Source organism: Lissotriton vulgaris, chromosome 2_1, assembly GCF_964263255.1.
Source record: "Lissotriton vulgaris chromosome 2_1, aLisVul1.2, whole genome shotgun sequence".
Taxonomy (NCBI): Eukaryota; Metazoa; Chordata; class Amphibia; order Caudata; family Salamandridae; genus Lissotriton; species Lissotriton vulgaris.
Genome location: NC_141687.1, coordinates 504700097 through 504719137, shown reverse-complemented (window position 1 = coordinate 504719137; position 19041 = coordinate 504700097). Strand labels below are relative to the sequence as shown.

The 19041-nt window shown below is 46.1% G+C and overlaps 1 protein-coding gene across 1 annotated transcript in view; it reads left to right on the top strand.

Annotated features, from left to right (window-relative positions):
- Window positions 1–19041, top strand: part of DNAH7 (dynein axonemal heavy chain 7) — a 1812153-nt gene that overhangs the window by 755083 nt on the left and 1038029 nt on the right. The window contains exons 32-33 of the mRNA XM_086955398.1: window positions 11972–12148; window positions 12991–13122. Of these exons, the coding sequence (XP_086811524.1) occupies window positions 11972–12148; window positions 12991–13122 (309 nt within the window). The remainder of the gene's footprint in view (window positions 1–11971; window positions 12149–12990; window positions 13123–19041) is intronic.

The following is a 19041-nucleotide window of genomic DNA, read 5'->3' as shown; positions in this document are numbered from 1 at the left end:
GCTTTTATGATTTTCTTTTCAAAAATCGAATAAAGCTTTTTGAACTTTGAATGAAATCTTTTATGAAATCTTCTGTGACACCATTGAGTTTTGCACTGACTGTCAAACGAAAGACAAGAAAAATGGGGCTCCCAAAAATGTGATAGCCCATGTGTATTTCCATACAAAAATGTGCTCTCTGATACATAAAAAATGGCTGGACTGAGTTAACAACACATTTGGTAAAAAGTTAGAAATGTACTTAGAAAGTGGGCTTTTTGTTATTTGGTGTGAATCTGTTCGGCTATTTTTGAGAAAATAGGGCCAGATTTGGTAAATCTCAAGGTTTGCGACTAGAAAAAGTGTTTTTCAAATGTACTAAACACATTAAGTAATTTGGAAACATGTTACCAAATCGGTAAATAAGTTTGGGAAATCATAAGGAATCGCTATTTGGAATTTTTATTTGAAGCCTCTTTCAAATAGCAATTCCTTATAATATGTATAATTGTTTTGTGAATGATATTCTGTCTCAAAGCATTCATTTTTTTACCAGCACCTCAAAGGAGGTGGGAACCTGCTTGCATACATCAAGGAGTCCCCAAAACACCTCTCTCCTTTTATGAGTGGTCTAGGAAACACATTTTAGAAGTAGGAAGTGGCCCTTTGGACCACTGCCTATTCTTGAAATATAATTTTGCAATCTTTTCTTTTTCTTTAAAAACCATTCCATTTTACTTTAAGGAAATTGGGCTGCATTAAAAGAAATTGCTTTATTTAAAAGTAATCACAGACATGGAGGTCTGCTGACCACAGCGGGCTTCTACATCTGTGGTGGCAGCGAATCAGAGTGGGGAGAACTTTGCAACCTGCCTCATTAATATTCATGAGGTATGTCGAATTGCGACAAACTGCGATGTGGTATTTTGTGAACTATTCTACAAGTACACAGGTCGGTTTGCAAAATACCATAGGATTTGAAAAAAGTCAGTGGGCAAATTGCGTCTACCTTTTGTGAATCCTATCTTAGTACATCTGGCACATTAGATTTAAAGAGGGGCTCGAGTTGGGCATGAAGGGGATAAAAAGCAGGTATACCTATAATGTTGGTGTCCAAATATGCTCTGATGGATTAGTCAATTTAAAGAGGACTATTCAACACTGATTGACTGACCACAACATGAGGAATATGATGTGGCAGCCTTTACGGGGCTCAGGGACATAGTCCCTGCATCCTGAAAATCAATACAAAAATAAGGGTGCACATCCTGAATCCCAAGGCATATAGTGTGGGGGGGGGGGGGGGGAGGCGGGGAAAACTCCCTTGATGGCTGCCCACAACATGGGCAACATCTTATACCAGTCATTACAGTATTTGGAGTCATGGTCCCCATTTAAATTCATTGTAATAAAAGCCTGTTTTTGAGGGTCCCAAAAAGCAACACATATGAAGGATGATAACAGATTTTAGTCACAATATAATCATTTATACTCATATGAGGAATTCTTGTGAGTTCCTAGGTGATTTTACCCAGTGAAAAATGCTGACCCCCTTCTTGGATTTGTTGTACCATACTTGGAATTGTTTCTCTCATGATTTTCTCATAAACGTTATGGAAGGCAGTCCAGACATAACATGAGGGCACATGTTCTATAAGTTCACACTATCTATCTCAGCTAGGTCAGAATTACATTTGATATTCGGAGTAGATCATGTACTTTAAACAGCAGCCTGTCATTTGATTACCCAGTGTTCTACTGCAGCTTCCCACAATGCTCTACAGAACAATTAGAATGCTGATGTTCATTAAAATTGTGTCCCACCTGAATGCCATCTTGATGGCGTTAAAGCTGTAAAACTGAATGCCTTTCCTTTAGAAATGAACAATCAGGTCATTCATTTTGTCAGAGAAATTATGGTTAATGCTCTAAGAACCTAAAGTGAGGATGCAAGTTCTATGAGTTTGAGGACGCATGTTCTATGAGTTCCTAAATATGTTTCTCATTCAAGTCAGTAAAATATTCGGACATTCAGACTAAAACATGTACCTTCAGTACCAGCATCAGTCTCTCTCTGATCAACTATAGCGTCACCGCAGATTTCTAATGAGCAATATAGCACTAACATTCTATATTTATGACACAGGTGAGGCACACCTAAATGCCAACTTGATGAATTCAAAAACTGTCGGACATGTGGAATGAATCGTGTTTCCAAAATCTGCAGCATTCTGTCAACTAACTCCCTAGTAATCAATTGCAACAACTCCAGATAGTTCTAATGAAAAACTAAAGCACTAACATTTTGTGTTCAAGACAAAAGTGAGGTACTCCTGAACGCCATTTTGTTGTAAAGGAGCCGTTGCATTTAAAGCCTTTAAGCCTACAACTACTGAATTTCTGTAGAAATGTGATGCTTTTTAGCTTAAATATTCACATGTCTCGTTACTTTAACAATTATTTTTTCCAAGTTAATATATATATATCCACAAAAAAATCAAAGGTTACAGGGACATTATAGTTAGGCTCAGATTTGCACATACAAAACCATAGAAATTAAGCAGTTATAGATACCTGAAATAAGTATAAATTACGCCCCTGGAATGCACTGTTTATGGGCTCACATATTACATCACTCATGACATGGTTGTTGACATCACTGATGACATCTTAAATTTACATCACTGATGACATCTTCCACAGAACCATTCGCACAGCCACTCACACCCCATGTAATATCTCCGCATCAAGCCAAACTGCTGCGCCGTGGTGACACCGTATGCCAGAGGGAGTCATTGATAAACTGATTGTTAATTAGGAGCACAAGACTTGTGACTGCCGTAATCAGTGACCCTGTATCCCAGGAAGGGTCGCTGTATTTAGAGCTATAGCAGAAGGAGAGTCTGCACCCGGATCATGGTTACTGCAGCAATCCTGTGTACCAGTTGGGGCTGCCGGTACCACTTTGGCCCAGGGTTAGAGTTGTTGCCCGTGCCGAAGGAGTACTGCTGTGACCAGTAAGTCTTCGAGGTTCACCAAGACACCACCAAGGACATCACACCCTCCGGTCGGGAGGCAGAGAATCACACCAGCACCCACCTACTAAGGGGAAAAGAAAATTACCATTTGTCTCAAATGACCGAAAGCAGTTCTGATTACTGAAAACGGGCCAGCAGCGCTGCTCGACAGGGAGAACTTGCACCGCTGGGTGCTGCGGCATCCATCACCAGTGGGCCGACTTTGCTGTACAGGATCCGTACTTGTGAGTGCCCATGGAGAGGGCACTTGCTGATACGCTGAATACAACCAAACTTCCAGAGCTGGTAAGACTGTAACTGGGCCTTCGAGGCTCCAGGAGACTTGCTGATAACAGTGCTGCTGCACCATCAACATTTTTGACTAATTTCTTTTTTTTTTATTCAAATCTTTTTTATTGAAGATTGGAGAAAATCGAAAACAAAGACAATACAATAAATCTTCCCTTGCACAGATGGATATAGTGTTGGCACATTGACTCTTACAATAATCAAAAGAACAATAAAAATAGGGAAAGTAAAGAGGAAAGGAGGAATAAGAGAGAAAAAAGAGAAAAAGGAGGAAAAAGAGAGAAGGAAGACAGATGTATCAATATATCAATAGCGATCGGTGTGCAAAAGCATGGGTCGCAGTGTAGGCGACAGTAAGTACACAGTAAAGCGTCCAAGCGTTGAAAGCATTTAAACATTGAAAGCATTCAAACGTTGAAAGCATTTAAACGCTGAAAGCATTTAAACGTGGAGAATATGGGACCAGACAGAGATACTATCTGTGCTTCTGCACTACAGTTGGGGTGGGTGGGGTGGGGGGATCGGAGGGGGAGGGAGGGATGCGTGTTGTGTGTTATGGTTTTCATTTTTACTTCCCTTTTCTCTGCTCTTTTCTTTGCTTTTCCTTTCTCTTCTAGTCTATCCCTTTTCTCTTGGCTGGACAAGTTGTATCATTCACATGTTGTATTTGTATACCCACGGTCAGATCAATCATGTGCCATCAATGTGTGCACAAGCGTCTGCTCATGGTTTCTGTCCGTTTAACCAATCAAAGCAAGGTGCTCCTTACATAAGGTGCCACGTGGCACGTTACTTCTTGGGAATCATAATGCACTCATGATACAAGTACTAATATAAATGTCACATTCTACACTCTACACTCCGCTTGGTATGACCTCACTTGACCAACTAAAGGTTCTGTCTATGAATGTTAAAGGTTTGAACCAACCCATTAAAAAACAGAAGATATTAGACTATGTGCGTAGGCCGAGAGGGGACATTGTTCTGCTGCAGGAGACCAAACTAGACGCTAAACAGTTCTATACTTTGCGCAATAAGTTTTATTCGGAGGTTGTGGGGGTCAAGTGCACTTGGTAAAAAGAATGGGGTTCTGATATTATTAGCGAAAAGATCAAAGATAGAGTCATTGTCTTCCTCATCAGACGAGAAGGGACGCTGGGTCACAGTAAAGCTTGCCAAAGACAACACGGAATTCTTTGTCACGAATATATACACACCTAACACTAATGATCTAGACTTTTGGCAGGACTTAGTCAAACAGATTGCAACGATACCTGATACGGCAGTACATATACTAGGGGGTGATTTCAATCTTCCACTTGATCCTGCACTAGACAGAGACTCGAAGTGTGTGTTTAAACCGAACAAATCACATAATGCTTTCATTAAATTATGTCAGCGTTTTAATTTGGTTGATACATGGAGAATACAAAACCCTACTGAAAGGGACTACACTTTTTACTCCTCCCCTCATGATTCGTACTCCCGCATTGACTACATCCTCATTACACAAAATGGAGTTGCAAGGATAGAAGATACATCAATAGAACCGAGAGTACTGTCAGATCACTCATGTATCTCTCTATCCATCAACAACATCAAACCCTCCCCTAAACAAACGTCATGGAGACTCAATGAGGAAATCCTAAACAAAGAACAAAATAAAGCTGACATTCAAACAGCCATTCGGTCATATTTGGAGATAAACAGGAGAGGGGACACTTCAGATCTTGTGCGCTGGGAGGCTTTGAAAAGTACCTTAAGGGGGGGTGTGCATCAAAATCCGTTCAGCAATGAACAGAGATTGCAATGCCAAATTGGAAGCGTTAGAAGCAGAGATAGCTAATCTGGAAAACAGACACCAAATGACAAGGGATCGGGAGACACTAAATGCCTTGACTAACAGAAAATATGAATATAATAAGCTTGTGAGCGAAAGGACGGGAGCGTGGCCGTTCCCCCAACTGCGTCCAAGCCGCTCCTGGACACACCCATGGACCCTTCTCTTGCAACTCCTGCAAGTTCGACGACACCAAGAACAACTCCTCATCTACGAACACACAACAGATATCCGACCCCAACCACCTACAATGCATCCTGCTCAACACCCGCTCGGTCCACAGACCTCTGGAATCTACTAGACACCATCTCTCCGGACGTCGCCTTCCTAACAGAAACATGGATGAACGCCACATCAGCCCCAGACATCACCATTGCCATCCCGGAAAGCTGTAAGATCATTCGCAAGGACCGCACCGGCCAAACAGGAGGAGGCATCGCTATCGTTCATAAGAAATCCATCCGCATCTCAACCAGCTCAGACGTCAATCTCGCCAACACTGAACACCTTCACTTCCAGATCCACATCGACCCCAAGACCACACTCAGAGGCACCCTCCTCTACAGGCCACCAGGACCCCGCGCACAATTCAGTGAAGACATCACGGACTTCATCACTCCACACGCGCTCCCCTCCGAGGATTACATCCTTTTGGGAGACCTCAACTTTCACCTTGAAAAGAACAACGACCGCAACACCACCACCCTTTTGGACAACCTCACCAACCTCGGACTTAAACAACTTGTCACTACCCCCACCCACATCGCAGGTCACACACTCGACCCTATCTTCACCTCCAGCAAACATGTCTCCTTCAGCCACACCACAGCTCTCCTTTGGACTGACCACAGCTGCGTTCACTTTACCTACAACAAGTCCACATCCAACAACCACCCCCAACCCACTCTGCGAAGAAACTGGAACAAAATCACCATCGACCAGATCTCCTCATCGCTTCTTCAAAACCCCCCCGCCCACTCCTCAAACCCCGACCAAGCAGCCACTAACCTCACCCAATGGCTATCCAACAGCGCCGACATCCTAGCACCACTGAAAAAACGACAAATCAAACTAGGCAGCAAGAAGGCCTCCTGGTTCAACGATGATCTTAAGAAATCCAAGAAACTCTGTCGCTCCCTTGAGAAGGCCTGGAAAAAAGACCCAAATACCAGCACCAAGGACGCCTTCAAAAACGCCACCCGCATACACCACCAACTGATCCGGAATGCCAAGAAAGCCGCTTTCAAGGACCGACTAGATAGCAACGCCCACAACAGCAAGGAATTATTCAACATCGTCAAGGAATTTACCAACCCCTCAGCCAACTCCAACGACATCACCCCATCTCAAGCCCTCTGCGACTCCCTAGCTTCGTTCTTCCACAACAAAATTGCAGACATCCACAACCGCTTCGACAACCGACCCGAAGACCAACCCACCCAACCCTCTGCAGGACCCCCACCCCCCTTGAACATCCTCAATGACTGGAACCCAATCTCCACTGAGGACACCATCCGTCTGATGAACTCTATCCATTCAGGATCCCCCACAGACCCATGCCCTCACCACATCTTTAACAAAGCAGACTCCATTATAGCACCGCACCTCCGAGACGTCATCAACTGCTCCCTCAACTCCGCAACCTTCCCGGAAAGCTGGAAACATGCCGAACTCGGCGCCCTCCTGAAGAAACCCACAGCTGACCCCACCGAACTCAAAAACTACCGCCCTATCTCACTCCTTCCATTCCCGGCCAAAGTCATCGAGAAAGCGGTCAACAACCAGCTCGCCGCCTTCCTCGAAACCAACAAATCCCTCGACTCCTCACAGTCCGGCTTCCGAGCCAAACACAGCACTGAAACCGCCCTCATCGCAGCAACAGACGACATTCGAACTCTACTGGACAATGGAGACACAGTCGCCCTCATACTCCTCGACCTCTCCGCAGCCTTCGACACAGTCTGTCATAGCACCCTCTTACAGCGCCTCAAAAACGTCGGAATCCAAGGAAAAGCACTGGAATGGATCACCTCGTTCCTCACCGGAAGAACCCAGAGAGTCCGCCTTCCACCATTCAAGTCAGAGGCCACTGAAGTCATCTGCGGCGTACCACAAGGATCTTCACTCAGCCCCACCCTCTTCAACGTATACATGAGCACCCTCGCGGTCATCGCACGCCAACACAACCTCAACATCATCTCCTACGCCGATGACACTCAACTGATCCTATCACTCACCAGAGACCCTAACACTGCCAAAACCAACCTGCATGAAGGAATGAAAGAAGTAGCCGAATGGATGAAGCACAGCCGCCTGAAACTGAACTCAGACAAAACAGAAGTCCTCATCCTAGGCACCTCCCCCTCCGCCTGGGATGCCTCTTGGTGGCCAGAGGCCCTTGGAAAAGCACCCACCCCGACGGACCACGCACGGAACCTGGGCGTCATCCTGGATTCCTCACTCTCGATGAACAGACAAGTCAACGCCGTTTCTTCATCTTGCTTCAATATTCTTCGCATGCTCAAAAAAACATTTCGCTGGATCCCCACCGAAACTAGAAAAACGGTCACCCACGCACTGGTCACGAGCCGCCTGGACTACGGAAACACCCTCTACGCTGGTACCACCGCAAAACTCCAGAAAAAACTCCAACGCATCCTGAACGCTTCAGCCAGGCTCATATTAGACATCCCGCGTAAAGAACACATCTCTGGTCACCTGAAAAACCTCCACTGGCTCCCCGTCAATAAGAGGATTACTTTCCGCCTCCTAACCCACGCACACAAAGCACTCTACGAAATCGGACCCGAATGCCTCAACACACGACTGTCCTTCTACACCCCCTCCCGCCAGCTACGATCCTCCAACCAAGCCCTTGCCACTGTACCTCGCATCAACAAAACCACCATGGGAGGTAGATCCTTCTCCTATCTGGCAGCTAAAACCTTGAACTCACTTCCCACTCACCTTCGCCTTACTCAGAACCACCTAGCATTCAGAAAGCAACTTAAAACGTGGATATTCGACAAGTAATTCCCCACCCTTCTTCAAGCGCCTTGAGACCCTCTGGGTATGTAGCGCGCTATATAATAATACTTTATTTCGATAAAAACAAACTTTATCATAAAAGTACATGCAATTCATTATTTTTTTTAAAAAAAGAATAAAAACGTTAAAGGTAAAATCTTTTCAGAAACAAGTGGAGGTGCAGGAGATTAGGGGCTAGATTAGAAAAAAGTCCTGAGACAAACAACCGGGGGATGGCCTGGTGCATTGTTATATACAGTTTCCTACCCCATTCTCGATTTTATCAGTCTAGAACGTATCTGCCAGGCCTTTCCCAGGAATTTGGCGACTCCGCAAAAAATCGTCAAGGATGTTGTGTCAGTTACCAGTATGCGGAGTGCCATCGCATGGTGCCTAACTCCCAGTTCTCTGCATACTGGCTTTAACCACCTTCTCCTGGGTCCGCTGTATGCTCTACAGGCAAATAGAAAGTGAGCTAGAGACTCATTAGGGTTTGGGCATCCAGGGCAGCTAGAATGATTGGACATAGATGTGTTCCAGCGCCTAGTAAAAGTGTTCAAGGGAAGTGTTCCATATCTAAACTTTAAAAACAAGGTTCTGTCTCTAGGTGCTTTAATGACATCAAGGAAGGGTTCAAACTTCTTCACCGCTTCTGCGCGCTATATAAATCTATTGACTTGACTTGACTTGACTTGGTTAGACAGAAGACGAAGACTTAAGCTCTGTGAATCTAACAAGGCTGGTAAAAGCCTGGCTGCATACCTTAAATTCAAAGTGCAGAAAAATACTATTAATGTCATAAGGGACTCTGCGGGAGTAAGCCATTCGGACCCCCAAAAAATAACTGAGGTCTTTAAAGACTTTTATGAGGACCTGTATGCTAAAAATGAATCAGTTGCTGAGGATAAAATTCAAGGGTATTTGCAGGAATGTGACCTGCCAAAGCTAGGGCCGGAAGAACAACACAGCCTTAATGAACCGATCACGACAAGTGAGGTGGAAAAAGCAATCAGGGGATTGAAATGTGGGAAAGCACCTGGCCCTGATGGCTTTACGGCTAAATTTTACAAAACCTTTACAACAGATTCAGTTAAACCTCTTCTGAACCCCTTCCACGAGTTCACGGAGTCAGGTGAAGTGAGGGGCACACTGGCAGAGGCGACTATTGCAGTTCTACCAAAGGATGGCAAAGACCCGTCGTTGCCAAAGAATTATTGGCCGATTTCCCTGATTAATTTAGACTGCAAGTTACTAGCCATGATTTTATCAGCCCGTTTACAAAAAGTCCTTCCTACCCTTGTACACCCATCTCAAGTGGGTGTCTTAAAACACCGACTGTCTAACGATAATACCAGAGTTTTAGCCCATGCCCTAGAAAAAGCAAAACTTCTGAATACCCCTACGGTAGCAGTCACACTAGACGCTGAAAAAGCCTTCGACAAGGTAGATTGGACCTTCCTTGAGGCAGTCTTACACAAATTTAATCTAGGACAGACAATCACTAAACTTGTAATGGCTCTATATGCCGGCCCTACAGCTAAGGTTCGAGTGGGAGGCTCCTTCTCTTCTCCCTTCAGCTTGAAACAGGGAACAAGACAAGGGTGCCCATTATCACCATCTCTGTTTCTACTAGCTATAGAACCTTTTCTATACCATATCCGAAATAATGAGGCCATTGCTGGCGTTCCGTTTGATGACTGTACTGTAAAATTACCTGCATATGCTGATGATGTGCTGATTTTGACGGAGAAAGCTGACGAGGCTATCCCGGCCTTAATGGACACAATTGACGGATTTTCTAAAGTTTCAGGGTACAAGCTGAATAAGGACAAAACAAAAGTCAAGCTGCTAAATAACATCAGGGGTAAAGAAATACTGGGTTCATCTGGCCTCACCTGGCAGCCAAAAGCTTTTAAATATCTGGGCTTAGATTTTGAGAAAGACTTAATAACAACCCTAAAAGTAAATGAAGACCTAACGCTAAAAAAGATCTCTACGTTGTTAGATAGCTGGTCACCCAAGTTCTTGTCTTGGTGGGGTAGGGCTGAGACTCCTAAAATGATGTGCACACCTCTGGTTAACTACCTGGCTCGCGTGCCCTCACTACAGACTTACCATGGCTGCTGACCCGCCTCCGACTACTGTACCATGCTGACCATTTTGTATCTAGAATATATAAATTGCTCCTCCCCCTGCCCAAGAAACCACATAAGTTAACGGAAAGCAAGTGGGAGTCGGAACCTACAGGTATATCAATAGACTGGGAGGTAATACACAACACTGCATTATCTAATAAGGTAGCCCCGATTCTATGTCAAACGAAATACATGTTGTTGAACAGAGTGTTCTGGACCCCTCAGAAACTGTTTAAATGTAATCTGAGAGACACGCCAAATTGCTGGAACTGCCAGGAAGCACCTGGTGACCTGGCACACATGCTTTTTGATTGTTCCCTATTAAGATCATTTTGGAGGAAAATATTTGCATATATTCATCAGGTATTTGGAATCACACCTGTACAAGACTTTGTATATGTCATTCTGGGCCCTTTAGAAACACAACTACCGGACATCCATGACCGACAACTACTAGATATCATGTTGACATTGGCGTGCAAGGTCATTCTATATAAATGGAAAAATTTTGCTGAAGTCAACTTCAAAATATGGCTGGAATGGCTTTCCTTTTTGAGAGGGGCGGACAACCCGGCACTACAGTCGGCCATATGGAAGCCTTCGTACAAAAAACTGTGGTCCTCCATGGATGCGTCATCCTCCCACTTTGAACCTCCATTTTTGACTAATTTCTAATGAGTCAGAGGGAGAACTCTTGAGTATGGCCTAATAGTTTGCGTTCCTTGCATGCGGTCACTAGTGAATGAGGAAAAACTGCAAATATCTTATATGAAGAAGGGTGTTACAGGGATCTTCCTAATAACTACTAGAGCCCCAACCTCAAGGGGAATTGTGTTATTGCTTCTAAATGTTGTATACCATTTCAAGTGCAGAGTTAGAAATACATATATTTTTTTCTAGCAAAGGAAGTACTGGACTGGTCATTGATTTATTTTGTGCACTGTTTGCATTTTGAGTTATGAGTCATACTCACCGACCTGTATCTACATCGCCCTGAGGGAGCCTTGACTGCTCAACCACACTTGCCACTGAGAGGCAAGCGCAGAAGGGTTACTTGGCACAGTTGCTCAGGACCTATAGTAGGTCGGGCTCTGGTACATCAGGAGTAATGAAAGGCCCCAACAGCCACGTTTGGGCCCAGTAGCCCCTCTCTGCCCCATGGTCCTCTTAAAGGAGATCTGACATTAGGCTGTGACTGCCCAATTCACAAAGCTTTTGCTATGAACAGTTGTATTTTACTCCTGTGTTAGATGTGAGTTACTCCCACGAACACATGCCTCATTCACAAAGCTTTTTCTGGAAGTATTTTTTAAGAGTAAGACAGGCTTACTCATAGAAAACATTAGTAAGATGTTCCTACTCCAGGAAATTCACGAGAAACTCATCCTTGAGACTAACGTTAGATACATCTACTCAAAATTATTGGTTTTGGGCATTAGCCCCTAGACGTTTGTCACAATAGTAATATTATCAGTTTGGTATCACCCTTTCTATAACTGACTTATAATGCATTGTCTTTTAAGTTTTATTTCCAGAGGGAATTCCGATCTTGACTGACTCTTAATTACTCATTAGTCGAAAATGACATTGTACAATTCCCTCATCGTAACAGTGGTATTGCTTATAGTTTTCCTACAGTGACAGATTTATTTTTCCCATTTTAGGTTTCCAGATGTGGTATGATCTACATGGAGCCTCATATGCTGGGTTGGAGACCACTGATGGTATCTTGGATGAATCTCATGCCCTCGAGTGTCACTCCAGTGCATAAGAAGTTTATTGAAGGACTATTTGATCGAATGGTTCCACCATGTCTCACCATGATTAGAAAAACCGCCAAGGTACTGTATACTAAGCAGATAGAAAGTGGCAGCCATATTTTGCAGTTATTAGTGTAAAATCAAAAGTTCTTATTTACATGGATCATATACAACCGTAATTGTCAGCTTTATTTTTTTACATTAGAACGTTTGCACTAGACTCTTTTTGTTTATTACATTAGTTTGTCAGCAAAGACTAGGTCCCAGCAGATGACAAGACTGCTATATACAAGTTTATTAGTATCAAGAACGAAAGAGACTACAAAGATTCAGAATTCAGAGAAGCAAAACTATGTATAAGGTTGGCATATTGGTGTGTAGAAAGAGGATTGGAGGTGATTAGAAGTTAAATATTGCTAGAAGAATGGCCTTGACAGATCTGATGAAGATTTCAGCAAATTGAGCAGTGATGCGTACTGTGATAAAAAGTTACTTAGGTCCTAATATCCAGCGATGTCTGATGCCTTCAGAAACTGTAAAAGTGTCTGCTTTGTTGTGTTACTGCCTGCCCAAGTGTCCGTGGGCACCAAGTTCCCAGTTTGCCCATCCGACCTCGCAATGTAGCCAAGAACCCTTAGTTACCCATTGGTGTGGAAATAACACGTGGAGTCCCACGGAAAGGAGAGGCCAGGTCATCGTTAGGATAGTGTTTCCAAGTGCTAGGAGCTTGCCTGTTTATGATGAAATCACTGGGATGGGGTTTGATTTAATAAATAAATCTCTGAAATGCATCCCTGTTTCTAGTGTACATGTGTGTGTGTTTCCATAATCGAAAAGGTTTTGCGTTCCTCGAATCCACGTGGACGTATAGACGTAAGTATAAAAGCTTTAATTTCCATATTTGCTTTCGACTATTCTTTTAGGAGCTGTCACCGACTACAAACACAAATCTAGCCCGTTCCCTCATGAATCTCATGGATTGCCTAATGGATGAGTTTTCAGATGAATCTATAATTAAAAAGATGACAGAAAGAGACATTTGCTCATGGTTTGAGGTAGGAAACATTTCCCTATTATACACATGCTTACATAATTTGCAAGTGTGCAATCTGGAAAATATTTTGCATATTCACATATCAGTGTCCTGTCAAGATGATGACAAATCATGACCTTTCAATCAAATAGTGTTTGTATATCCCTTTCTTTTGTGATAATATATGTTTTATGTTGTACTTAGATTAAGAGAAGCTTTTGCCATTTTTTAATAAAAATGCTGTGTAGGCTGCTTGATTGATCAATCTCTTTAATGTATAGGTGTGTATCGAAGGAATTTACATTTTTTGGAATGGTTATGCACCCAGCATCTAAATAATTTACAAATAATTCTAAATTTCTTTTCGGGAATAGTTTCTTTGGGACACTTTTGAAGTTGCTGATCTGGGAAATATGGTCTTATTCTACTGGCTACTCTTCCTTTTACCAATTCTTTCTTTGAAATATCCTCTCAGAAGTATTTTATCCTTGCGCCTTTCTAACATACAATTGGGGCACACAAGGGCACCAGTTATGTCACCCTGATGTACAACATCGACCGGATGTGACGACACCCTAAAATAATACATAACGAGCAGCACCCCTTGCCCCACTCTTTTTCTGTGCCCATGTTTTGGAACTATTGAAAGCACTGGCAGCCATGTCCAGTGGTTGCAGTGGTCACTCAAGTTCAATTTTGATTTGCCTTTTTCTTTTTTCTTGCTTATTTTAATGCATAATTCTCAACATGCACCATAGACTTTTGAAAAGAAGGTGATGCCTAGGAATTGCACACATGACTATTAAATGTACTGCTGAGTGTTCGGGCTTTTAATCTCACTTCTGACATGCAGACTGAGCTCATTGTGGGGTCACGAGTACCTTTCAGAGCAAATTCAGGACCATTCAGGAGATGTGGATAGTTGTGACCCAAATGAGAGTGTCTAGCCTTTCATTGTCCTCCATGCCTTGTGCCACAGTGTAGATCCAGGATACCGGTGCCCTGATTGTCAGAGAGCTCAGCAGCATTCCTGATGCATAATATTGATGCACTGATGGAAAATATGCCTGGGTTTCCACCTCGGTACCAGGAGCATTGTGGGGAGCTAAGCCTCCACTGTCTGCGGCCCAGAATAGTGGGTCATGTGTGGACTTGATGAAACCGCTTTGCCATCTGATGGTACCTTTGATGTCAGTACCAATATCCAAGATGCTGCCACTGGCTTGAATGTCACAGTTGGGGCCAGGCACTGTGGTGGATTCTAAAAGATTGATGATGGCTTGTCATTCAGAGGCCAAAGATATGTAACTTTTATGGTAGTTCATCAGTTCAGCCTTGGGTGGGGGCATCGAGTATAGTGAGCCATAAACCTTTACTGATAAAAGGGCGACCTTTGACCCTGTCACCAGGTAGGTCGCCCAGTCAGCCGCCACACGGTCCCCCTGTGCCCCCACTGCCTGCTGTGTCGCATGTGATTGCTGCAGTCCTCTCTTCTACCTCAGACTGTTTTTTTCCTTGTTTTCCTTTCTGTGCCATTTTACTGCCTTTCCTGGTTAACTTTTATTGTTCTCCTAATTTTTTGCTCCGTCGCACCTAGTGCCGTGCCCTCCCCACCTGCCCCCACCCACTCCCCTCCCTCGCGCTTCCCGCCGCTGCCACCCTGCGGTTCCGCCCCCCTGGTGCCCCATTCGCCACCCCACTCCCGCCTCCCAGCTGCTCCTCCCTCCCATAGCCCTTCTTATGGAGTCCACGCAGCGGGCACGCCACTGGCGTGCCGAAGGCAAGCCCGTTTTCACCCGTCCGCATCTGGACCGCGCCCAGCACCAGAACCCCTGGCCCCTGCCAAAATGAAGAAACCCGACTGAGATACAACACCACCACCCCCCACGCACTCAACACCGGCCGACCAGCTGCCTGCTACCAAGCCACTCCGAAGCGCACCCACAGACCCTTCTCCTGCCAAACCTGCAAATTCACCTGCGTCCAAACCTACATCCCACCACCCAGACCAGGCAACAACAACAACCAACTCAAGTGCATCCTGTTCAATACCCGCTCCATCCACAAGCACGCCGTCGAACTCTGGGTCCTCCTCGATACAACAGCACCAGACGTCGCCTTCCTCACAGAAACCTGGATGAATGCTTCCTCAGCCCCTGACATCACCATAGCCATCCCGGACGGCTACAAGATCACCCGAAAGGACAGCATCAACCAAACCGGAGGAGGAATCGCCATCATCTACAGGAACACCATAGACATCACGACCAACTCCGAAGATGCCCTCACCACCGTCGAACAACTACACTTCCAGATCCACACCGACCCCAAGACCACCCTCAGAGGAACCTTCATCTACCGACCCCCGGGCCCACGTACACAATTCATTGAAGCCATCGCCGAGTTCATCAGCCCACATGACCTCGCCTAATCAGACTACATTAGCCTAGGGGAAATGAGCTTCCACCTGGAGAACAACAATGACCACAACACAACCACCCTGCTCGCCAACCTCGGACTTAAGCAATTGGTGAACACCCCCACCCACTACGCCGGCCACAGGCTCGACCCCATCTTCTCTGCCAGCAGCCACGTTGCCTTCAGCCACTCCACCGGACTACACTGAACCGACCACAGCTGCATCCATTTCACCTTTAAGAAGACCACATCCCACCACCGCCCACCTATCACCACCAATGACACCAATGATGCAGCCCACAACCTCACACAGTGGATAATCAACTGCGCCGACACCCCTGCACCACTGAAGAACCATCCAGGCAAGACCGTCAACAGGAAAACCACATGGTTCACCGACGACCTCAAAGAATCGAAGAAATCCTGCCGAACCCTCGAGAAAACCTGACGCCGTGAACAGATGACAGAAAACATGACAGCCCCAAGAACGCCACCCGCAAACACCACCAGTTGATCCGCACCGCCAAAAAGACTTCGTTCAAAGAACGGCTGGACAACAACACACACAACAGCAAAGAACTCTTCAGCATTGTAAAAGAGCTCTCCAATCCTAACGCCAACAGTTCAAGTTCAAGTTCATGAATTTATATAGCGCACTACTCACCCAGGGGGTCTCAAGGCGCTTGGAAAGGGGGGTTCAATTTTTGTCGAATAGCCAGGTTTTAAGTTCTTTTCTGAAGGAGATGTGGTTTTGAGTAAGGCGCAGGTGAGTGGGGAGTGAGTTCCAGGTCTTGGCCGCCAGGAAGGAGAAGGATCTGCCAGTTTTAGGCGGCTATGTTTCATCCATTCGGCTACCTCTTTCATGCCTTCGTGAAGATTAGTTTTGGCGGTGTTAGGGTCTTTGGTGAGGGAAAGGATTAACTGGGTGTCGTCGGCGTAAGAGATGATGTTAAGGTTGTGTTGACGCCCGATGGAGGCGAGTGGACTCATGTAAACGTTGAAGAGGGTGGGACTGGGTGAAGATCCTTGTGGTACTCCGCAGATGACTTTAGTGGCCTCTGAGTTGAATGGGGAAGTCGGACTCTTTGAGTTCTTCCAGCGAGGAATGAGATGATCCAGTCCAAGGCTTTTCTTTGTATGCCGATGTTGCTGAGGCGTTGTATAAGGGTGCTGTGGCAGACTGTGTCGAAAGCGGCGGAGAGGTCGAGTAGAATGAGGGCCACTGTTTCTCCGTTGTCCAGTAGTGTTCGGATGTCGTCAGTCGCTGCAATGAGGGCGGTTTCTGTGCTGTGTTTGGCTCGAAATCCAGACTGAGAGGGATCGAGGGAGTTGTTGGATTCAAGGAAGGCGGCGAGCTGGCTGTTGACGGCTTTCTCAATGACTTTGGCGGGGAAGGGGAGGAGGGATATGGGTCGGTAGTTTTTAAGTTCAGAGGAGTCCGCTGTGGGTTTCTTCAAGAGGGCGCTGAGTTCGGCGTGTTTCCAGCTTTCTGGGAAGGTGGCAGAGTTGAACGAGCAGTTGATGACATCACGGCGATGGGTGCGATAACGGAGTCAGCTTTGTTGAAGATGTGGTGGGGGCAGGGGTCGGTTGGCGAGCCAGAGTGGATTGAGTTCATTAGGGGGATGGTGTCTTCGGTGGTGATTGGGTTCCAGGCGCTGAGGTTGTTAGTTGGCGGTGTGGGTTCTGAGGGGGGTGGGGATGGTTGTTCGCAGGGAGTGTTCTCGAAGCTGTTGTGAATGTCAGCAATTTTGTTGTAGAAGGAGGATAACGCATCGCAGAGGTCTTGGGAGGGAGTGATGTCGTTAGATGCTGCAGCGGGGTTGGTGAATTCTTTGACGATGTTGAAAAGTTCCTTGCTGTTATGGGCGTTGTTGTCGAGACGATCCTTGAATGCTGATTTCTTGGTGGATCTAATCAACTGGTGGTGTTTGCGGGTGGCTGCCTTGAGGGTGGCAATGTTGTCGGTGGTTGGGTTTTTTCTCCATGTTTTCTCTATGGTGCGGCATAGCTTCTTGGATTTTTTAAGGTCATCATTGAACCAGAGAGCCTTTTTGCTGCCTGAATTGATCTGGTGCTTTTTCAGGGGTGCTAATGCGTCAGCGCTGTGGGTGTTCCATTGCTTGAGTTTGGTGGCCGCTTGGTTTGGGTCCAATGAAAGGGTGGGAGGGTTTTGGTTGAGTGATGTGAGGAGTTGGTCGGAGGTGATTTTGTTCCAGTTTCTCTGTGGAATAGGTTGTGGGCGGTTGTGGGTCAAGGTGGTTTTGTAGCTGAAGTGAACACAGCTGTGGTCCGTCCAATGGAGAGCTGTGGTACGGTTGAAGGAAATGTGCTTGCTGGAGGTGAAGATAGGGTCGAGCGTGTGCCCGGCTACATGGGTGGGGGTGTCGACAAGTTGTTTGAGTCCGAGATTGGCCAGGTTGTCCAGAAGGGAGTTGGTGTTGCAGTCGTGTTTGTTTTCAAGGTGGAAGTTGAGGTCTCCTAATAGAATGTAGTTCTCGGAGGTGAGGGCATGTGGGCTGATGAAGTCAGTGATGTCATCGCTGAATTGAGTGCGGGTTCCTTGAGGCCTGTAGATGAGGGTACCTCTGAGTGTGGTTCTAGGGTCGGTGTGGACCTGGAAGTGGAGGTGTTCGGCGGTTGCAAGATTATCGTCGAAGCTGGTCGTGATTTTGATGGAGTTCCTGTGGATGATGGCGATGCCTCCTACTGTTTGGTTGGTGCGGTCTTTTCGGATGATCTTGTAAGCGTCCGGGATGACTATAGCGATGTCGGGTGCTGATGATGTGTTCATCCATGTTTCTGTAAGGAAGGCGATGTCCGGTGACGCGGTGTCGAGTAGGTCCCAGAGTTCAGTGGCGTGTCTGTGGACCGAGCGGGTGTACAGCAGGATGCACTTCAGGTGGTTAGAGTCTGAGCTGTGTTTGGAGGAAGTAGATTTGGTGAGGGTCCTGAAGCAGGAGAACTTGCAGGTGTGACAGGCGAATGGGCCGTGGGTACGTCCTGGGGTGGCATTTTAGCATTGTGGTGTGCGTCCGGGGTTGAGGGCAAGGAGAGTAGAGGCATCATATGTGAATCTAGTGGGCTGGGTATGGCGGGAAACAGGGGGTCTGGCGCTGGGCGCGGACGGGCGTAGACGGGCTTACCTTTGGCGCACCTTCGGCGCGACCGCTGCGCGTGGACGCTGCACGAAGGTTCATCTGTCTTAAATGGAGGGTGGAAGGGGGCGGAGCATGGGAGGGTCAGCTCTGAGTTGCAGGCGATGTATGGGTAGCCGGGAGCTCAATCAGGGCAGGCGATGTGGTCAGCAAGCAGCAAAGCGTCTCTAGGACAGGCAGTGAGTGAAGGGAGCGACCGCTATGGAACAAGTCCAGACGGTCACAGGGGGAAGGAGGACAGGGCTAGATTACTATACCAGTGTGCGGGAGGGGCAGCTGGGAGGCGGGAGCGGGGAGGAGACACGGGCCACAAGTAAACAGCACAACAAAATGGCAGTACGGTAGCGTAATCGAAGCAGGGGCAC